The 23,096-nt window shown below is 46.3% G+C and overlaps 1 protein-coding gene across 3 annotated transcripts in view; it reads left to right on the top strand.

Annotated features, from left to right (window-relative positions):
- The first annotated feature begins 207 nt into the window (after window positions 1–207).
- Window positions 208–23,096, top strand: part of LOC121167620 (pleckstrin homology domain-containing family A member 7) — a 67,789-nt gene continuing 44,900 nt past the window's right edge. For all 3 annotated transcript variants that reach the window (XM_040997165.1, XM_040997164.1, XM_040997163.1), the window contains exons 1-5: window positions 208–319; window positions 944–1,048; window positions 4,073–4,145; window positions 5,658–5,758; window positions 14,891–15,066. In XM_040997165.1, coding sequence (XP_040853099.1) covers window positions 221–319; window positions 944–1,048; window positions 4,073–4,145; window positions 5,658–5,758; window positions 14,891–15,066 — 554 coding nt within the window. In that variant the 5' untranslated portion in view covers window positions 208–220. The remainder of the gene's footprint in view (window positions 320–943; window positions 1,049–4,072; window positions 4,146–5,657; window positions 5,759–14,890; window positions 15,067–23,096) is intronic.

The following is a 23,096-nucleotide window of genomic DNA, read 5'->3' as shown; positions in this document are numbered from 1 at the left end:
AAGAGCCAGACCTGTTAGTGGGCATGTCCCCGCATGGAGTCCTGGAAGCACAGGGGCTGCACTCTGGGTCGTGGGTGGTCTCCAGAAGATTGCACCTGGTTTGTTCTAAGGGCCCAAACTGGTTCCAACATGGCACAACTGTCAGATTCCGCTTCCCACCCTACTGCTTGGCACTTGCTCTCAGGATTCCCCTCTCTCTCCTCACAGGCCAAACCCACACATGTCAAAGCAAGAGAGAAACCAAAGACCGTCCAGCATGGTCAGCGAGACATCCACGGCTGGGACCACGTCCACCCTGGAGGCCAAGCCTGGACCCAAGGTAAGCTGCTGACTGCTCTTTCTGTCTACGCCCTCATTTCTGTTTTTGTCAGATCCCCTTTCTAGCCAGAAACCCATTTGATCTCCACCATAGCTTTGTGGGAGAGACCTGTAAGAGGTGTTCTCCCCAAATGACAGATGAGAAAATTAAGACCAAGAAGGACTCTTCCCTTGCTCCAGAAAACAGATGGCTGTTGGCAGAATCAGGACTGGTGTGTAGGTCCTTTGGCAAGTTCTCCCCTTTCCTGGCTTGCATTGTGGATGATTGTTAGAGAATCAGGGGAGGAGGGTACTGAGGAATAAACCCAGAGAGAAGGGATCTATACCTGGAAATACGCAGTGGCTTTACTCCAGAAAGTTATCTAGTAGGTGGTAGAAGTCAATTGAAAAATGCTTTCAATATTTTTTCCCTTGTGACCAGACCAGGAGACTTGCCAAGTCTCGGACTTGCCTTTTAATTAGAGTGCTATGGCCATGAGCCCATCATTCTCTGTCTCTCTGCTGTGCTTCTGATCAGAGGGTGCTTATAGCAAAGCAGAGCAGCTAGCATCCCTCCTCATGTACCAGTGCTTTGTGTGTGTTCCCCTCCCTGCCGCTGCTGGAGTTGAAGTCTGCTTCTTCCTAGATCATAAAGTCCAGCAATAAAGTACACAGCTTCGGGAAGAGAGAACAGGCCATTCGAAGAAACCTCAGTGTTCCAGTGGTGGTGCGGGGCTGGCTGCACAAACAGGTGAGGAGGCTGAGGGGACTGGCCCTGTTGAGGCTGTTCTTTGCCCCTTCCACTTAGGCTGGGACCAGGCATGCAAGCCTTGCTGCTGAGTTTGCCTTAGGCATGTGGATTCTGCCCTGTGTGCTCAGGAGTCTGCTGTTTGTAGTTCTAAGTAGATGGTGTGCTCAATTATTACAGTTTCTATCCCCAAACCCACTTGACCCTCTTAGCTTCTGATGCTGTCAGTGGCACAGGCCTCAGTGGGTAGATAGTATAAATCCAGCCTTACTGCTAGTTCTCTGCCAGCTCTTGCCTTTCTGATGAAAAAGAGTCTTTGTTGTCACTGGGCTGAAAAAATGCTGTCCTTTCCTCTGGCCTTTGTCTTGCACACGCATCTAGCTCCACAGCACCTCACATACCAGGCTGGCCAGACTCAGATCATTGTCTCCCCTCCTCCGTGGTCTTCCCCTTTCCCCACCCCCCATGCAGCTTGTTCTTCATCGGAGTAATGGAGGCTCCTCAGCACCATGGCCAGCTCCTCCTATGTCCTTACCCACCCAGGACCACCTTCTCTGTCCTGGGGCCAGTGGCACCTCCAGTTGATGCCTTTGGTCATCTGGCCATAGCCAAGATGTTAGCTCCCTACGCCGGAGACCTCATCTCTTGTTGCCTTCCTTCTTCCCTTGCTATCCATTTATCCCTTCCCCAAGTGTCTGCCCTGTCCTCAGTGCTCCCACAGCAGGTTTAAAGAGATGAATAGTATATGGTTTCCACCCTCCCTTCCTGTCACAAAGTCACTCAACCCAGAAACCAAAATGTTATAAAATCCCTACCCTCACAAATACACATCATAATAAATCAAGAGCAATGATATCAGTGTTAGTAAGGTCCTTATGGAAAGGCAGAGAAGGGCATTAACACAAATACCCACACCACTCTTCTGCTCCCCGTGGTACCTCCCACAACCCTTGTTCTCATCTATCAGGTGTTTCTTGGGCAACACCCTCTCTTGCGCTACTGATTTCCTTCATGGCTCTTTTATTCTCCTTTCCTCTCTGCTCATCTCACATAATTTCATTTACTTCTTCCATTTGCACCCCTGTCCCATGAAGGATGTTCCTTTGAACTGTGAAGGGAGAGGCTAGAGATTGCAAAGAACTCTCTCCCACCAGCCCAGGCCCTTCTGTGTGCTGTAACTGGGGGCTGTGTGGAATAGGGTGCTGCAGGCACACGGTGGGGTGTGGCTGTGCCTGGGAAGCCCAGAGAGACTCCCCACAGGAAGTGATGTCTGAACCAGATGTGGCAGGTGGATATGGGTTCTCTGAATGATGCAAATAACATATGCCAAGACCATAGAAATCATCTGGTCGGTTTGCATTCAATAAGATTGATGAATGAATAAAATCATTTTAGTGAAATGAAGTATAAATAAACTTCATGTGTCAGTTTAGAAATTTTCCTTTCTTATTTTCTTTTTTTCTTTTTTTTAAAAACTCAAGCTATGTCAAAAACTTCTGTAGAAGGGAGACCATTTTTAGCAGCTATCTCTGCTGGTTCAGAACATCTAGGTTTGGGACAACACTGACCTCATTTTGTTACTGTTTTCCCACCTTGGCCTTGGTGTTTGAATTTTCACAGTTATTTAAAATGTTATTTTTAAAGAAGTTTATTTATGTATGTATTTGAAAGGCAGGACAAGATAATGGGAGAGAAATAGACACATCTTCTATCTACTGTTTCAGTACCCAAATGCCTACAATAGCTATAGATGGACCAGGAACTTCAATCTAGTTTTCCCATGTGGATGGCAGGGACCCAAGCTCTTAAGCCACTGGGCTGTCTCTAAGAATGTGCATTAGCAAGAAGCTGGATCAAAAGTGGAAACCCAATCCCAGCCATTCCAATATGGAATGTGGATATATCTCAAGGGGTGGCTCAAACTGCTGTGCCACCATACCTGCCTAGAATATTATTCAGAAACATGAAGATGTCCTTTGCAGGTGAATAAATACGGATTATTGTTATGAGACAATTTAGAGGGCCTGACCTGATGGTTCAGTTGACTAATCCTCCACTGCACAAGGGCTGGGATCCCTTGTGGGCAGCAGTTTGTGTCCCAGCTGCTCCACTTTCCTTCTGCCTCCCTGCTTGTGGCCTGGGAAAACTGTAGAGGATGGCTCAAAGTCTTAGGACTCTGCACCCATGTGGGAGACCCGGAAGAGGCTCCTGGCTTCAGATTGGCTCAGCTCCAGCTGTTGAGGCCACTGCAGGGGTGAGCCAGCAAATGGAAGATCTTTCTGTCTCTCCTTCTCTTCATAAATCTGATCTTCCTTTCCAATAAAAATAAATAAATAATTTTTTTTAAAAAAATTCAGAGCAGAAGATCTCTTCACAGGTTGTTGCAAGAAAACACAGTAAAGTCCCTGATGGAAGAGAACGAGGTTCAGTGAAATGAGAACTTTGTCTTACTTAATTAGCCAGTTTAAAATGTGTTCAGTAGCACATAACTTCAGTGTTTCTATCTGCAATAATGAAGAAACGGTATAGCACAACACCTTTGTTTCTTTAAAAACAAACAAACAAGCAAACAAACTCTGCCAAGCTCCTGGCTCCTGGCTTTATCCTAGCCCAACTTTGGCTGTTGTAGCCATTTTGGTTTGGTCAGTGAATCAATGGGTTCTCTCTCTCCTTCTTTCTCTTGCTGACTTTCAAATAAATAAATAAATCTTTAAAACAATAACTCTTTTAGTTAAGAATTGATTCCTTTTTCAATGAGTTTTTTTTTTTAGCTCACATTTTCCTTTCTAACAGAAGGTATATTATATTAATTTGCTTCTAGGAGACAAAAACCAAAAAAAGGAAAAACTAACCAAAAAAACTTTCATCATTGAATAGGTATCAATAAAACATTCACTGATGTTTAAGAGGAAGACTCAGTAAATAAAAATATGAGCAAGTTTGTTGCCTAGGTCCGGTTGGCATGTTACGGGGGTGGTGGAGCAGTCTACTCTGAAATGGTCCTAAGCAGTTTTCTTTACTTTGCAGGACAGTTCTGGGATGAGGCTGTGGAAAAGGAGGTGGTTTGTGCTTGCTGATTACTGCTTATTTTACTATAAAGGTGAGTTGAGGCTCAGGCTACCAAGGGTTCCTTATGCTGGAGAGGGTGGTAAAGGGACACAAATAATGGTCTTCTTAGATCCAGTCATTGGACCAATAGCCTATTTCCTTGTCAAAATAGTCACCTTAATACATGTGGACAGTTGGGGACTTGTGTTTTATTGGTCCTGGCATTGAATGCTTAATCCGCTGAGTTAGAATCCAGTTCACTCACTACTTAGAGTCCTATGATTCATAGTCGACTCAGCTTCTGACACACTTGTAGGCACTCACCTTTGAGGCAATTTAGAGAAGCAGGAAGTGTGGGCAAATCATTGCAACCTGTAATCTGTCTTTTGGATTTATCCCTGTATGGGTCTGGAAGGGCAGCTGATTTTATGAAGCCCAGTAGTAAAGCTAGGGCCTTGCACTGGTTAGAAGATATCTCAGACATTGAGAGAGTCAGATGACTTGCTCTTAAGACAAGGCTAGACAGTTATAGGGATTTTAGAAGACATTCAAAATGCTTACAGAGTTCATGGAGAGGAAGAAGTGAATCCCATTCTGAGAAATCTAGGGAGACTTCTTAGAAGAGAGAGGGTTTGGCTTGGCCTTTTAAGCATGAATTAGTTTTGCCAGTGTGGATGTTAGTTAAGTTCTACAGGCGAAAGATGGAATGGCAGGTGGGTCTTGCATGGAGGATTTTTTTCCTAGGAGATAAGGCTTGGGAGGTGAGAGAGCTGAAATGAAAGGGCTGCCACAGATAAGCAGGAGAATTTACACTTTGTTTTGTGTCCAGTGAAGAAATCAGCAAGCACTGCCTTTGTATATTAAGTGGTTACTGTCATGAGAATGGCTTTGAGGATGGACAGAAGTACAAAGTAGGAGTCGCTTTTTAGATTTGCCCCACCCAGAATTTCTTTCTCCATCCCATTACCTCCTTTACTTTTAAAAATTATTTATTAATGTGTTTCTTTTACTTTGCAGACAGAAAGACAGACAGATGGAGGGAGCCTCCATCAGTTGGTTCAGTTCCAAAATATCCACAATGGACAGGGCCAAGATAGGTTGAAGCCAGGAGTTGGGAACTCAGTCTGGGTCCATCATGTGGGTGATGGGGACCCAACCACTTGGGCTATCACCTGCTGCCTCCCACAGTGCACAGCAATAGAAACCTGGAATCAGGACAGGAGCTCAATCCCAGGTGGTTCCAAGGTGGGATGTGAGTGTCTCACCTTCTGTCTTAACCACTACCCCAAGTGTCCACCTCCTCTGCAGCCTTCTTGACTTGCCCAGGCTGTGTGCCACTCTTGCCTGTGTGTGCCCTCAGCACTTGCTGAGTCAGCGGCTAAGTGTGTTGACATGCCAGCACGTGTCCTCTGGGAGATGGTCCCCCCCGAAACACCCTTGTAATTCCAGCATTGGCATGAAGATGCCCAGAGAGCACTAAGTGATTGGTGAAGAGGGAGCTGCTGTAGTGCTGGGTGGACAGAGGGAGCCTGATGCTGGTTCTAATGTGCTTTTCCACTCAAAGATAGCCGAGAAGAAGCTGTCCTGGGGAGCATCCCTCTGCCCAGCTATGTGATCTCACCTGTGGCACCTGAGGATCGCATCAGTCGCAAGTACTCCTTTAAGGTACCACCCCTTCTCTGAAGTTCCACCTCTTCCTTCAAAACCTCGAGTTCTCAAAAATGTCTCCATAAAAGATAGTGCTTTGCAATAGGGCTGTGGGGAAGTGGGAGAGAAGTTACAAGGCAAGAGTTTCAGACTCGGGTTCATAAAGGTCAAATTATGTAAACAATAATGTCGTATCAATACCTTCTTTTGGATCTGGGCTTTGTGAAGTCCCCCAGCTCTGTTCAAGCATCAAGATTCCTGCTTTGCTGTCGCTATTGGTCTTGCGATGATGTATCTGATAGGAGTATGGCCTTTGTTGGGCTTTTTAATCACCAATTGAGTAATCTAAGTACTACCCAACCACCTGGTACAATTGAAGAGCCCTCAGGGCAGGTTCATAGTAACTGTTTATGAAAACTCATATTGAGGGTGGGTAGTGCAAGTGGGGTGCTGGTTTGTCTACACTGGCTTAATGTTGTTAAAAAGCAATTACAATGAAAGTTGATTTATTTTATGGATTGTTGAAGATTCCCACAAGTAAAACTCCTACTTCCTTGGTGCCATCCCATTTACAGTGAACAGAAGTCGTTGCTAAATGATGACACCTAGGAGGTCAGGTAGGAAGACTCTGGGAATTGGTTTGGGCCAACTTGGGGAATCCTTGTTGACCTCCATGGATTCCTTCCCTTCCAGTAGTGGTGAGGGTGAGGTGGGCTGGTGGTTGCAAGCCTACCTTACAGACAGAGTGGAAGGTCCCAGAGAGCCTGGCAGCATGTGGCTGTTGGTGCCAGGAGCCAAGGGCACAGACTGACGGCTGCTGAGAACGCAGGGCAATGCTGTGCACTTCCAGCTGGGGTTTGGGACCCCTTCTCCACTACCTCTGCTGCTTGGGGATACAAGATGAGGACGAGACAGGAAGTAGATGAAGCAGGCTGAGCAGTCATATTTTCCAGCTGTAAGCAGAGGAACATTGATAAGTAAAGGCTAAGATGCCCACTGCTCGCTGGAAGGGTTGAGGGAAAGTGCCCTGTATGTCTGTGGTGTTTGCAGTTGGTCCTCAGTGTGTGAAGGCTTTCACAAGGTGACAGTCCTGGCCAACCTCTTGACCTGGAGTCTGTGGGTCAGGGCAGAGTCAGTCGTATTGTCTTCCTGCTTCAACTTTGGAGCCGAGCTGGTGCTTCAGTTCTGTTCATTGGCCAGTCTGAGCCATCCTTGTGTGTCCCTCGGTACTCCCCAGCATTTCTCCACTGTTTCTGTGTGAAATAAGTTGATACATGTCACCTCACTGAGTGGTCATAGTTAGCCTGTAAGGTCAGTATTACTAGTGTTATTTCATTGAAAAGAGATGTGAGGATCTTAGGAGTTTAAGAACTGCCCAGAGTCATTGAGGTGGAGACCTACATCCTGGGCCTGAATTCTGTCTTCTTCCCATTGAATTACAAGCAGTGGGGATGAATTCTTTCTCTTCCTTTCTCTTCTTCCATGTCTTCTCTGGGTCATCTGCCTGCACGTTGCAGCAGGTGGGAGGCAGTTTGTGTTGACCTTCATTGTATCATTTTGGGAACACTCTTGGAAGATAGTGTGTCATTGACTTTCAGACCAGCCTTTTGCAGCCTACCAGGCTTTGTTGGAAATCCCTCCTTGCTGGGGTTGAACATTTCCCACTGGGCATTTAGGTTATATAGTGTTGTGTGTGAGTTTGGGGTGAGGGCTGGGGGAAGAGGGAGAGCATTTGAAACTTTCACAAAGTAACTTATGGTAACTATATTTCCTCTTGATACTTTACTGGGAGGTGTGAAAAGAGATTCTAGGAAAACATATTTTATGTCTCAGATTTTTTTTTTCCTTTTCTTTTTTTAGCATTCCTTAGAAATACTTCATCAAGAATGTTCCCTAAATCTTTGGGAAGCAGATAGCATCATGTGCTTGCTGGGTCACTAAGAGTTGTGAGAGCCAAGGGGAGTTTCTGCAGCCAGATGTGGCAGGCGACTGAGCTGGTTCTGTAAAAGGTGGGAGGCATTGCTGAGTCTAGAAGTCCTCCTTTCCTTTGGACTATAGCATTATTCTGTTAGGACTGGAGCATGGGCCCGGGGCACAGCCCTGAGCCTTGTCTTTGGGTCTGTCAGAGATGGCAGTGTTTTGTGTCTTGAGCATTGTAACTGCCTCTGGGGTTGGTTCTTCTCTGAATCCAGGGTGGAAGCTCTCCCTTACCCAGCACCCTGGTTACTCTTGCACCTTGTGTGCAAGCGCTCCAAGTGCTTGTGACGATCAGCACAGCCCGAAGGGTAGTGCAGACCTCTCCTTACACTCTTTTTCCACTGCCATTGTGAGAGAGGCTGGTGGGAAGTGGGCCCAGATCTCTCTAGGACCATGGCAGCAGCCAAGCAAGGCTGGAGGTGAAAGCAGCTATTCTGCACTGACCAGCTGGCCTTCTGTGATCTGTGGGCTCACCTGGGACTCAGGCCATTTCTTGCCACAGGTCTTTGCTTGTGCTTCAGACACAGCCTGGAAGCCTTTTCCTCAGCTTGTCCTTCAGGTTGCCCTGTAGGGTCACTTCTGGACATATGTTATGTACCTTTGTTCTGTACTTCCAGAGATGTGAGTCACTGATGTCAAGTAGGGACTTTATTTACCCAGAGTGGATAAATACTCAACATGAGCAGAAGTGCCGGCCCACTGACTGGTTTCCAGGTGGCATTCTGTAGCCCTTCATAAAAGAGGCCGTGGAAAATGACAGTGCTTACACAGTTCAAGGTCCAGTGGGCTCCGGCTTGCTTGCATTCTGTACGTAGTCACCTGTCGGTCAGCATTGGGGAAGGGAGGAGAACAGTTGTAAAGTAAACTGCAAGCTGTTCAGCCAACTCCCTTGGTCATTCAAGTGACTGCGCCTGTCTACCTCAGCCTTGCAAGTGCCAGGCTGTGAGATGCTGCACACATAAACTCAACAGCTTTTCATGCCATGCCACCTTACAGGGCTCCTATCACAGAGGCACTTTAAAGATGAGGAAACAGAGGCATGAGGAAGCTGAATTATTTGTCAAGTTGGTGAGAGGCAGAGCCAACTTTGGACTTCTCACTGACTCTGAATGCCCAGGTTCTTACCCCTGCCACTTTGCTGTTTGCTGTCTGCCCACAAGCTAGATGCAAGAGGTTCCTTTTCTTAACTTTAACAAATAAGCACCTCTATGCAAAAAAATTTAAAAAGCTGAGGTTTTTTTTTGTTAAATATTTATTTTATTTATTTGAAAAGCAGACTGGCAGAAACAGAGAGCGATCTTGAGCTGCTGGTTGATTCCCCACATGGCTGCAATGACTGGGACAGGGCCGTGCTAGAGTCAGGAAGCTGGAACTTCACTAAGATCTCCCGCATGGATGGCAGGGCCCAAGCACCTGGGCCCTCCTCATTGCTTTCCCAGGCACAGCAGCAGGGAGATGAGTCAGAAGTGGAGCATCTCGGACTGAAACTGGTGCTCCAGCATAGGATGCTGGCACCGCAGGAGACAGCTTAATCCGTTAACCATAATGTCAGCCCAAACCTGAAAACCCTGACCTTGACACCTGTCGTTCCTTCACCTCCTGAGCGTGAGCTCTGCTGACCTCATGTAATAGTTCCGTGCATGCTCAGTTTACACCCACATTGTGATTTCTTACCTGTAGTCCTGCAGTAGCCTACCAACCTCTCTCCCCTCAGCTGCTTCTGCCATCACAGCCAGCTCGAGTCTGATCACATTACCTCTCTGTGAACACTTTTCATAGCTTCTCACAGAGTTTTTCAAATGAAGACAAAAAGCTAACATGTCCTGTAAGGCTCTGTTGGTCGGTCACTTGCTGCCCATTTCAGAAAACTCACTTCATGTCACCATCCTTTCTCTTTCTCCCATGCTGGCCTCATCTTGAGGCACCCTGTGCTTTTGTCTATCTCGGGGCCTTACCTGCCTCTTCACCACTCCTGCTTAAGTAACTGTATGTATGGCAGCTCAGCTGAGTGCCTCTCCAGGTTAGGCCATGTGACCACTGTCACCTCCTATGACAGCCTGCCTTTCCTGAAAACACCTGCAGTGGCTTATCCATGGCCTTTCTCATGCACCTGGTTATCAACAGGCATGCTCCTGTCTGAAGTCTCTGCACCTCCCTGTGCAATGCCTCTCACGCAGTAAACAGTCAATAAGCGATGCAGTGTTATAGAAGGAGTAAGTTGGAGAATGAATCAGTTCATGGGCCCTGGCTTTTGGGTGCTCCTGTATTTTTCCGTTTTGGTTTCTTCGTTCTTATGGCTGACTTTGGAGGTAAGAAGAGTCTGGCTGCCTTCAGTGGTGGTGTTATCGGAAACTGAGCTCTCAGAGTCACCAGAACAGTCGAATCCTAGGGCTGCTGTGTTTTCCAGGTAAATTCTTCCTTGCTCACAACCTCATTTCCTTTAGGCATAGGCTGCTTTCTATTCAAAGTCCACGTCAAGTTACCCAGGGGGATTGTGTTAACTGGAGAACAGAGTACGGGGTGGAAGGGGCCATCTCTGACATGAGACTGTGGCTGCAGTGTCTTGCTAGGGTTCAGGGCACCTTAGACTTGTTTCATGTGGCTAGATGAAAAGGGAACTCCTTGCCTTCTCACTTGATATGTCTTCTATGACCAAGCACAGGCACAATGGACATGGAGCCCTGTTCTTCAGAGGCCTGAGTGAGTGAGCACATGGCACTTGCCAGCAGTCCATTGCATGATTCAGAAGTCAATCCCAAAAGGACAAATACCATATGTTCTAATATAAGGAAGCCATCATGCAAATTGGAATGTATAGTGATAGCTTAGTAGAGACTACTGTATCCACATATGAAGATACAACCAATGTACATCCCTGCTTTGAAATTGAATGGATTCCCAATGAAACTGTTGGACATATCTAGACAATGGGATGCTGGACTGTCTGACATTGTCTGTACCAGCAATATCAGGGCACACTTAAATAGCATAATAATATGGGGAAAATCTGTCAGGGGTGAGAATTTGAGGAAGGGGGAATCCCAGACCCTGTGGAATTGTGCCATAAAATTAAAAAAAAGAAGAAGAAGAAGAAGAAAAAATAAATAAATTTGCAACAATGGGTAATTTTTTTAAAGGATTTTAAAAAAAGATTTATTTATTTTTATTGGAAAGTCAGATATATACAGAGAGGAGGAGAGACAGAGAGGAAGACCTTCCATCTGATTATTCACTCTTCAAGTGAGCGCAATGGCTGGAGCTGAGCCAGTCTGAAGCCAGCAGCTCCTACCAGGTCTCCCACACGGGTGCAGGGTCCCAAGGCTTTGGGCTGTCCTTGACTGCTTTCCCAGGCCACAAGCAGGGAGCTGGATGAGAAGAGGAGCTGCTGGGATTAGAACTGGCACCCGTATGGGATCCCAGTGCATTCAAAGCGAGGACTTTAACTACTACACTGTCGCGCCGGGCCGTGGGAAATCAGATTTTACAGAGAGTAAGATGCCCCGTCTGCTGGCTCACTCCCCAAAGTGGCTGCAATGGCCAGAGCTGAGCTGATCCAAAGCCCAGGGTGCAGAAGCTTCTTCTGGGTCTCCCACGAGGATCTTTTAAATTAGTTAGACCAAAAGGTTACCTAAATTAATAATATTTGATGGTAATAAAACATTGAATTTATTCTGTCTTCTAAGAACCAAGGTTTTCTCCATGTGAATTACAATTTAATGTCCATGTAATTTTAAAGCATACTAATGTATATATTGATCCATCCAAATTGAAGCCATTATTCTCTTTTAAGTACTTGCTATTATAGCAATAACTTGGTTTCAATTTTTAAAATAAAAATTACCCTTTTTGTAAATAAAAGGATTTTTTAAAAAAGATTTAATTATTTTTATTGGAAAGCCAGTTATCTAGAGAGAAGGAAAAACAGAGAGAAAGAGCTTCTATCTGCCCGTTCACTCCCCAAGTGGCTATAAAGGCTGTAGCTGTCTGATCTGAAGCCAGGAGCCAGGAGCTTCTTCTAGGTCTCCCACACAAGTACAGGGCCATCCTCTACTGCTCTCCCAGGTCACAAGCAGGGAGCCAGCTGGGAGGTGGAGCAGCCAGGATATGAACCGGTGCCCATATGGGATTCTGGTTTATACAAAGTGAGGATTTGGGGCCCGGCATGGTGGCCTAGCAGCTAAAGTCCTTGCCTTGAATGTGCCGAGAACTCTTATGGGCACCGGTTCTAATCCCGGCAGCTCCACTTCCTGTCCAGCTCCCTGCTTGTGGCCTGGGAAAGCATCAAGGACGGCCCTAGCCCTTGGGACTTTATACGCATGTGGGGGAGACCTGGAGGAAGTTCCTGCATCCTGATTTTGGATTGGCGTAACTCCAGCCATTGCGGTCACTTGAGGGATGAATAATCAGATGGAAGACCTTCCTCTCTGTCTTTCCTTCTCTCTGTATATCTGCCTTTCCAATAAAAAAAAAAAAGTGAGGATTTTAGCTACTAGACACTGGGCCCTGTTGGTAACTTTTATAACAGTGGTTATCTCCCAGACTCATTTGGAGACAGAATTGCAAACCTGGGCCTGAAGGTTGAGGTATGTACCATGATGATGGCTGGACCAGTTTGGCTCCACAAGTTCTTACACAGTAGAGACTTTCTTGGTTGCAAATTAAAGGGCTCCTTGTGTTTATATCTGATGGGTCAACACTTGTTCCAGAACCCTCTGCAACTGAGCAGAACAGGCTAAGAGTGTGTTAGAAATCTTAACGGAAATCATTGTGGAAGGGAACATTTCCAAGAATTTCTGATGATGCATAAGATGTGCACAGTCCCTTCGCTTTCTGTTCATATTACCACATCTCCATGTAACTAAAATAGGAGGAATCTGTCCTGGGACGCTGACTGAACCCCCTTCCATGGTGAGAAGGAAATTCTGTTTGCACTGGCTTCTGTTAGAAATCTTTGCAGGCAAAATTTGGTTAGTTTCCCTTGGCACTGGGCTGGATGGACTCATGTTTGTAAATGTGGGAAGACGGCCGTTCTTACTGTGCATTTGGACCTGGGTGGTAGGAGTGTGGGGAGCAGGGGTAAATGCTGAAGCATCAGCTGAGAGCTTTTCAGCCATCCGTTATGAAAGCATGTCATTTTCCAGCTTTCAATTGTTTCTTACTTTGCTTCCTCTGGCCCTTGCATGGGACCTACCTTTCTTTCTGGTTCTAGCTTAGGGGGTCAGTGAATGCCCTGTTGCATCACTCTCACTTCTGGGTAGGAACTGGAAGCACTGCACAGAGGAGTCTGCACGCAGTGTCAGGCCTTGGCTCCAATACTTCATTCATTCAACAGATAGTTATGGAACATCTACTATGTGCCATGTACTGCTCCTGGGGTTACACTTTAGAACAAAACAAGTACCTGTTCTTGTAAACTTGAGAGAAGGCACAGAGAGGACAAGTGTGTAAAAGAAATGGCGTTAGGTAAATGTGAGCGCCGTGGTGAATCTGTTGCCAGATGTAGAAACCTGGGAGTTACTTAACCTCTCAGAGATCGTATCTCTAGAGCTAATTTCTCAACGCTGTTGGGATTAAAATGAAATTTGAGATGTGGAAGTACCCAGGAGACATATTATGGTAGGCCTTTAATAAATTTTCCTCTTTATACATCAGCATCTATGTAGATTTATTTATTTATTTATTTATTTATTTATTTATTTATTTATTTATTTTGCAAATTTAGACAGACCTCAGCTGTTCTGTGTTGCCTCCAGTTTACAAACCATCCTGGTTTGTCTTCAGTAGTCATCCCTCCTACCCCATTCCCAGCTTCTTTGTAAGGTTATGCATGAAAGCACTTTGAAACAGAAGCCCACACGAGATGCACAAGAAATCTTAGTCAACTGGGCCCAACACGATGATTCAGTGGCTAAATCCTCCTCTTGCACGTGCCCAGAACTCTGATAGATGCTGGTTCATGCTCAACTGTATCACTTCCCATCCACCTCCCTGTGGCCTGGGAAAGCAGTCAAGGATGGCCCAAAGCCTGCATGGGAGACTCAGAAGTAGCTCCTAGCTTCGGATTGACTCAACTCTGGCCATTGTGACCACTTGGGAAGTGGACCTGCACATGGAAGATTTTTCTCTCTGTATCTCCTCTCTGTAAACCTACCTTTCTAATTAAAACAAAAATTCTTAATCAAATGTCAATCAGCTCCGTTGAATTTCATCATACCTCTTGTGGAGAGACATCAGCTGCCTCAATGGACATAAATCACATGCCATGTCCAAACAGTGATACTAGGCAACACCTGCACCAAGGTGCCTGATGTCCAGCTGGTTTTGACTCAGTTCTTTTTCCTCTTAAAAAAAAAAAAGTTTTATTTACGAGAGAGCAAAAGAGAAAGATTTTTCATCTGCTGGTTAATACCCAGATGGCAGAATTGACCAGTTCTGGGCCATTGATATTCGCCCAGGAACCCAAGTAGTTGGGCCATCCTTCAGTGCATTCCCAGACCATTAGTAGGGAGTTGGATCAGAAGTGGAACAGCTAGGAAACACAGCCATGTCCATATGACATGTCAGTATTAGAGAGGGTGATTTAAACTGGTACACCACAATGCTGGCTCATTTCTTTCTTAAACAATGTTGCTTTATTTATTTGAAAGGCAAAGAAAAGGGGAGCCATAGAGAAAATTCACAGCAGCTGGGACTGGGCCAGGGTAAATCTGGAGCCAGGAATTCAATCTGAGTCTCCCATACTGGCTGCCCCCAGGAGGCAGGAGGCATGAGGCAGCAGGGGAGCTGCAACCTGAACCGAGGTGCTTGGTTTGTCATCTTAACCAAGCACTATGTCCCACTCCAATTCAGTTCTTCTCTGAACTAGCCAAAGCAGGGATTACAGGCTACAGAAGGATCGAATTGTCGATTCCCAAGAGTGCATCTAGAGAAAGTGAGAAACCTTGGCCCCTCGCTAAGCAGGAGAAGGTAAATAGGAGCAGGCATAGCTACATGGCCTCCACAGTGAGGAGTGGGAAGAGGAATATAGCCTGCGCATTTCCCAGGTTGTGGGGGACCAGCTGGTGTTACGCAAGCTTTTCGGCTGTGCACAGAGAGGATGCCAGTCAGAGTGCCTCCTCATTTAGGCCCTGAGCCAACCTGCGCTAACCTGGATTTCCATCTCTGTGTTCTCAGGCGGTGCACACAGGGATGCGAGCACTCATCTACAACAGCTCCGCAGGGGGCTCGCAGGCCGAGCAGTCGGGCATGAGGACCTACTACTTCAGTGCCGACACCCAGGAGGACATGAACGCGTGGGTCCGAGCCATGAACCAGGCTGCACAGGTGCTGTCCCGATCATCATTAAAGAGGTCAGTCTCAAGGGAGGGTTCCTTCCAGGACCCTTCTTACACAAGGAAATCCTCTGGCGCCTGAAATTTCACCATCAGCTCATTTATATTGTCCTTTTTGAAATGATTTATTTTATGAAGATGTTAACTTTTAAAAAAATACTTATTTATTTCTATTGTAAAGGCAGATTCACAAAGAGAAGGAAGGACAGAGGGAAAGATCTTCCATCCCCTGGCTTCCTCCCCAAGTGGCCGCAACAACCAGAGCTCAGCCAATCTGAAGCCAGGAGCCAAGAGCTTCTTTCCGGGTCTCCCACAGGGATGCAGAGTCCCAAGGCTCTGGGCTGTCCTCCACTGCTTTCTGAGGCCACAAGCAGGGAGCTGGAAGAGAAGTGCAGCGTTGATATGAACCAGCTCCCATATGGGATCCCAGTGCATGCAAGGCGAGGGCTTAGCCACTAAGCTACCATATCGGACCCAGATGTTCACTTTTTTATGATTGATTGATCTGAATGGCAGAGTGATAGATCTTCTATGTGCTGGTTTGCTCCTCAGATGTCCATAATATCCAGGCCTTCCATGAGGAAGCCTGGAAATCTATCTGAGTCTTCCCTATGGGTGGCAGGGGCCCAAGATTTTGGGCTGTTATCTCATGCCTTCTCAGGTGCATTAGCAGGGAGGTGGATGGAAAGTGGAGCAGTCAGGACTTGAACCAACACTTCAGTATGGGGTCCTGCCATCCTAAGAGTTGGCTTAAACTGCTGTGTTGCAATGCTAATTCCTTGAAATCCCTTTTAACAGTGCACACTCTCAGGAGGAACATGCACACACAGCTAACATGTGTCACCTGTCAAAGCTGGAAGACCTTTTAGAATTTATGTAGTCTCTTTGTTCATTAATCAGAGTAGAACACTGAGTGAAACATCTGCCCGGGTCACACAGTCACAAGGACTGGGAGACCTATGCATCTCGGTTTTTCTCCTGGGTGACAAAGAGAGCATTGGGGCACCCACTGGGGACAGGGAGAGAGCAGGCCTGAAAGGTCTTGTCAGCTGAGAACAGGAAACCAACTGGCCACCTGCCTCTGGCAGCTCACCTAGGAGGGATCTTCCATCTGGCCCTTCCCTTGAGTGGTTCTGCCAAGGTTACCTTCAGGAATCTTGAGCTTCCCATGTCCTTTGGCTGCAGACAGCTGTCTGAGAGAAAGCAGAGGGAAGGGTATAAGTGAGGTTGGAGGCTGAGGGAGAGAGCAGGGTTGCCCTGGAAAAGCAGGGTATGGCTTTTGCTGGGCATCTTCAGGTGTGGGCCCCACTTTTCTTATCCTGACTCCTGGTTCTGGCTAGAGGCCTCTTTGGCAAAGTTCTTCAGTGAGACTCAAAACTGAAGGTTCTTCTCCAGCAACCCAAGGGTGGGATGTTTTAGTAATTGGAAATGGATTTCCATGGCTTCGTTACAGCCTACCAGAGTTTTCTAGCTCTTGTTTGTGATTTCCCTACTGTGGTAGTACCTAGCTTAATGCTGTGCTCTCAAGGTGACAGGCCATGGGTACAGAGAGTAACCACCTTGAAGAGGACAGATGGGGTCAGGTCCCTCTCCCAAGCTTCCCTAACATCTGGATCAGGGCGTCTGTCACAGTGCGTTTTTCTCTTTTCTGCCTAGAGCAATTTGGATGTCAGGCAGGAACCATGTTTATGTCTTCTGTACAATATCTGATGCATAATAAATAGTTGTCTGTTGAGTGAGTGAGGGAGAGATTCAGTGAATAAGTGAATGAATGAATATGTTGAACAGGACACATCACATGTTGTTCAACAGTTTCCCCTGGGTCCTGAGTCAGTAACTCCAGACTATAGGCTTTTAGTCTATTTCAACTCTCCCTCCCGGCAATATCATCCTGCCTCAGTGTGCCTTTGTGCCCAGGATGACAACATGGCCACCCCTCAAATGCCTGCAACAACCAGGACTGGGCCAGGTGATGCCAAGAATCTGGAACTCAATTTGGATCTCCACATGTGGGTGACCCAACTGCTTGGGCCATCACTTGCTGCCTCCCTCAGTGTATATTAACAGGAAGCTAGAATCAGGGACAGAGCTGGGCCTGGAACCCAGGTGCTCCAAAATGAAATCTGGGCATCCCAGATGGCATCTTTTTTTTTTTAAAGACTTATTTATTTTTATTGCAAAGTCAGATATACAGAGGGGAGGAGAGACAGAGAGGAAGATCTTCTATCCAATGATTCACTCCCCAAGTGACCTCAATGGCCAGTGCTGCTCCAATCTGAAGCCAGGAGCCAGGAACCTCCTCCGGGTCCCCCACGTGGGTGCAGCTTTGGGCCGTCCTCAACTGCTTTCCCAGGCCACAAGCAGGGAGCTGGATGGGAAGTGGAGTTGCTGGGATTAGAACCGGCGCCCATATGGGATCCTGGCACATTTAAGGCAAGGACTTCAGCTGCCAGGCCATGCTGCCGGGCACCCCAGATAGCATCTTAACGGTTGCACTACATGCCCACTCCAATGCTTGCTTGCTTGCTTTCTTTCTTTCTTTTTTAAAAGATTTATTTATTTATTGGAAAGTCAGATATAGAGAGAGGAGGAGAGAAGAGAGGAAGATCTTCCGTCCGATGATTTGCTCCCCAAATGCATGCAACGGGCCAATGCTATGCCGATCTAAAGCCAGGATCCAGGAACTTCTTCTGGGTATCCCACACAGGTGCAGGGTCCCAAAGCTTTGGCCGTCCTCGACTGCTTTCCCAGGCCACAAACAGGGAGCTGGAAGGGAAGTGGGGCTGCCAGGATTAGAACTGGCACCCATATGGGATCCCGGCGCGTTCAAGAAAAGGACTTTAGTTGCTAGGCCACGCTGCCGGGCCCTCCAATGCTTTCTTAAAGCATAGATATTAACATCTTAATCATTCAATATAGCATGTGAATATGGATTCTCTTTAATTTTATCCATGGTTTAGTGTTGCACAGTGTCAGTGTGTCAGAATGCGCAAGGGATCTTCAACAAGTTCATAAAAAATGCATATTGTGGGTGCTGGCATTGTGGCCTAGGAGGTTAAACCATGCCTGTAGTGCCAGCATCCCATATGGGTGCCAGTTCAAGTCTTCACTGTTCTACTTCCGATCCAGCTCCCTGCTAATGTGCTGGGAAAGCAGTGGAGGATGGGCCAACTCAAGTAGGAAACCTGGACGAAGTTCCTAGCTCCTGGCTGGGTCCTGTTGAGTCCCAGCTATTGCGGCCATAGTCACAGATGGAAGATCTCTCTCTCTCTTTGCTTTTCAAATAAATAAATATTAGAAAAGAAAGTGCATATGTGTGTATGTGTATATACATATGTGTGTATGTATGAATTTCAAAATTGTTTTTCACCAAAATTATCTTTTTAAAAATTTTGGTATATTTTAATTTTCTTTGAAAGAGAGACAAATGGAAAGATTTCCCATCTGCTACTTCACTCCCCAAATACCCGCAACAGCTGGGTCTAGGCCAGGTGGAAGCCAGGAGCCTCAAGTTGTGGAGCCGTCATCCCAAGGTGTGCATTAGCACAAGCGGGAAGCGGAGCGGCCAGCAGAGCCAGGACTTGCCCGGGCCCTCGCACGTGGGGTGTGGGTGTCCCAAGCAGCATCTTTCCTGCTGTGCAGAATGTCTGTTCTCCTTGCTCATCTCTCATTCCACTTTTTCATGAACCTTTTGAAGTATCTTCATGTTTCAGCATGTGACAAATCATGCACAGATAAAAACAATGTTTTCTTCATCTTTACTATAATAGAGAATCTTTTATTGCGAAACTTTCTATAAGCTGGTGTGTGTATGTGTCACATCACTGGGACAAAATACAATATGTGTTTTATTTTAATTGGTACCACCAAATCGTTCTTTAAGGAAAGCTGTAAATTCACTAGTGGAGTGTCATTTCCCCACATCTTGTCCAATAATTGATACCAGTCTTTTGGTTTTTACTGATCTTCTGTGTCAATAGTTGTATCCAGTTATCTTTACTGAGTGGACACTTCTGTTATGGAGGCCGGGTGGCCTTTGTATTTCCTGGCTGGTTGTGTCTGCTTTTCACTTAATTGTCCTGTTCTCCACTGGGTTATTTGCCTTCTCTCTGAGCTGCTTTTCCTATATGTTCTGACATCTGCCTGATGGCCACTGCAGCTCCGTTTCTTACTCAGGCTGCTCTATAGTCTCATGGTGAGTGGAACTGGCTTTTCTCCTCTTTAAAAGTCAGGCTGCTGTTGCTCATTCTCTAATATTCTGGCTGGTCTTCTTCCTGTTCTCTCTGGCTGCTCTGAGCTCACCTGAGGGTTCAGTAAACCATCTGCAAGTTCCCTGGCAGCCCCAAGGTGCTAGTGCCTGGGCCTGGATCTCAGCCACAGACTGCCTTCGGTTCCTCATATTGTTAAAGTGGACCTTTATTTAACTCACTTTTATTTATTTGAAAAATAGATAGAAAGCTAGGGAAGTAAAAGATCTTCCATCTGCTGGTTCATTCCCCCAAACCCGTGCAACATCCACAACTGGGCCAGGCCAGAGGTGGAGGCAGTCTGGTCTGCCACATGGGTGGCAGCAATCCAGCTCCGTAGGCTGTGACCCTTTGCCTCCCATTGGGTGGGAAGCTGGAGCCAGGCATGGAGCCAGGATCCAGTCACAGGCGCTCCAATTTGGGATGGAAGTATCCCGAGTGACAAGGTCACCCCTGGCTGGAGCTTTACATCCCTCCTCCCCTGTCTTGGAATCAGCCTCTCTAGCTAAGATGGTTTTGCTCTTACCAGTCAAGAATCCTTTTCTTGATAATGATGCAGAACTCAGCCCAGGAGTTGAAGTTTAGCTTTCTCTACTTAATGCTACATCCTCATCTTCCTTGAGTGGACAAACCTATGTGTCTGCTCTGAAGCTTTTCCCTCTTTTATCTCAATACTCAGATGAACAGACATTTTGTTTTGCTTTAAAAATGAAATGTGCTTGCAGAAACACTTCAGCTGCTTCCAGACTTCACCTTGTGCCATCTGTCGTGTTGCTCCCATTCCCCTAGGTGTCTACACTGGATTTTGTGCCCTGGCTTCCATTCCTTTTTCCTGGCCTGTATGATCCAAGCTCCCCCACTTCTCTGGGCTGTTACACCAGAGCTGGCAGTTGCATCCCTTCTCACGTCCCAGTTTCACTCAGTTCCTTGTGGCTGCTTAGGGTCCTGATAAAAGAATTTGAGGATGGAGTTGGGCTTCCCAGGAGGAGGTGCTGTGATTGATAAAGGGTGACTGCCCGTAAACTTGAGGATGAATTTATTAGCTAAGATCTGGGTTATTGTTTTATTTGCTTGTTTGTTTGCTTTATGGGGTCTTTTTGGAATTTTTTTTGTTACTTTTTATACCCCAAAAATGTGTAACTAGCCCTCAGCTGCTGCTTTTGAAAGCATTCTTTTCCTTTAAAGGTTGTTGTATTGTCTCTAGTTTTCTCGAACTTAGTAAAATTTATTCTTATTGTGTTCTTCATAGACTCTAAAAAATGTATGGTCATGTTGTGGGGAGTCAGATGGGATAATGGGTAGTTAAGGTCTCTGATCCCTGGTGAAGCTACCTTTTAAAACACAAAATTATGCTTCTCCCCATCTCTTATTCTTCCAAGAGCATGGTCTCCTCTTGAGGGAGAAATGAAAGACAGAATCAACATATCACTTTCCATCTCTTAGAGTTTTTATCACAACAAAAGCAAGAAGACATAGCCCATACTAATCCCATCTCTGGGATACTGTCAAAGAAATGGTGCCTGGGTTTTCAGCTCATCAGAACTGTTGAAGGAAGCCACCAGTGACACTCTTCTGATGGCCTTTGGTTCTGGATCAGGTGCATCTTCGCTGCCTGTTGTGAATGATTTGTTTCATCTCTACCCTTTGTCACCTCCTCCCCCAGCCCCATCTGAAGTGGTGCATAAAAAGACACCACTTCCACGGGTCTTTTTCCCTTGGAGCCCCCTCCTGTGTCTGTGACCGGAGCCCTCCTTTTGTCTTTTCTTAAATAAATCTTGCCTTGCAAGATTTGTCTTTCTTGTGAGACAAGAAACGATTTGGGTCGAATTTCCAGCAACAATATATACCCAAGGTCCTTTCTGTAAAAACAGAAAACAAAACCATGACTGCTTCTACTGAGCCAGAAGATAGACATAATAGTGTTATCCTTCAACTTTCTGAGACATAAAATTGTCAGCCACAGCCAGGCACAGACTTATTACATGTCTGTTTTTCCAAAAGATGTGCAGACATTTGGTTAGTTAAAATTATTCATCACACAGTCTTGAATCTTTCTCTTTTAGTCGTGTTCTGCATTGGACAACCTCCTTGTAGCTCCAGTCTAGCAGTTTCCCCTCTCCCTCTCTGATTTTTACCCAGATGCTCCTGTTCATATTCACGCACGCAGATGCTCTTGTTGTGGATGGAGATGGAGGGTTGTAACTCTCCATCACAGGTGACAGAAGATGCGAAGTTACCTCACAGGCTAAAGGAGGGGAGTGCTGGTGGTGGATATCACTGAAAAATTCAGGATAGAACTGGCTTCAGAAACAGCTGTGTCCAGGGCTCAGGCGTCATTACAAGTCCTTCAGTCCCTGCCCAACTCTGCCCTGGATTCAGAATCGAGCTCTTTGTTAGGTCTCTGGTACATCTGGGAACTGTCAGCCAGGTAGTTATAGTGGTGGGGGACAAGAAGATGGTTAGCAAGTACAGGGATGTGGTTGGATAGGAAGAACAAAGAATGTCTAATGTCTATGCCACAGTGGGCTAATTGTTACTGATAATAATTAATTGAATATATCAAGCCAGCTAGTAGAGAGGGTTTCACATGGTTCGCCAACCCAGAGAAGGAGTAAGTGAGGTGATGTATACGCCTGTTGCCCAGATCTGATCATCTGACATTGTACTTGTCATGCTGTACATCATGCTGTGGCCCTCACCTATGTACAATTTTTTTTTAAGATTTATTTTTATTATTTTTTTATTGGAAAGGTGGATATACAGAGAGGAGAGACAGAGAGGAAGATCTTCCGTCCGATGATTCACTCCCCAAGTGAGCACAACGGCCTATACTATGCCGGTCCGAAGCCAGGAGCCTCTTCCGGGTCTCCCATGTGGGTGCAGGGTCCCAAAGCTTTGGGCCGTCCTCGACTGCTTTCCCGGGCCACAGGCAGGGAGCTGGAAGGGAAGCGGGGCTGCTGGGATTAGAACTGGCGCCCATATGGGATCCCGGGTGTGCAAGGCGAGGACCTTAACCACTGTGCCACCGCACCGGGCCCACCTATGTACAATTTTTAAGTGTCTGTTAATAGATGTGTTTTTGTTAAAAGATGTGTTTATTAATTTGAAAGGCAGAGTTAAAGAGGAGAAAGGAGAAGGAAGGAAGGAAAGAGCTCTTCTCTCTGCTGATTTGTTTCCTGGGTGGCTGTAATAGCCAGGGCTGGGCGAGGCTCAAGCCAGAAGCTTCATCCAGGTCTCCCACATGGGTAGCAGGGGCCCATACACCAGTACCATCTTCTGCTGCCTTCTGCAGGCCATTTTCAGGAAGCTGGATCAGAAGCGAAGGAGCTGGGACACACAAAGCATTGCCCACATGGGATGGCAGGCAGTGATTTTATCTGCCATGGCATGATGACAGTCCCCGCCGCTCCGCCCCCCCCCACCATTCATTTAAAAAAAAAAAAAGATTTGTTTGTGCCTAGCACAGTATCCTAGTGGCTAAAGTCTTCACTTTGCATGTGTCTGGATTCCATATAGTCACTGGTTAATACACCAGGGGCTCTGCTTCCCATCCAGCTCTCTGCTTGTGGCCTGGGAAAGCAGTTGAGAACAGCCCAAAGCATTGGAACCATGCAGTTGTGTGGGAGACCCCAAGGAAGCTCTGGGCTCCTGGCTTCAGATGGACTCAGCTCCACTGTTGCAGCCACCTGAGGAGTGAGTCATTGGACAGAAGATCTTCCTCTCTGTCTCTCCTCTGTGTTTCTGCCATTCTAATTAAAAATAATAATAAGTCTTTTAAAAAAGATTTATTTATTTTTATTG

Source organism: Ochotona curzoniae, unplaced genomic scaffold (genome assembly GCF_017591425.1).
Source record: "Ochotona curzoniae isolate NIBS_2020 unplaced genomic scaffold, NIBS_Ocur_1.0 patch401, whole genome shotgun sequence".
Classification (NCBI taxonomy): domain Eukaryota; kingdom Metazoa; phylum Chordata; class Mammalia; order Lagomorpha; family Ochotonidae; genus Ochotona; species Ochotona curzoniae.
Note: the sequence above shows the minus strand (reverse complement) of the source record. Positions and strands in the feature narration are given on the sequence as shown.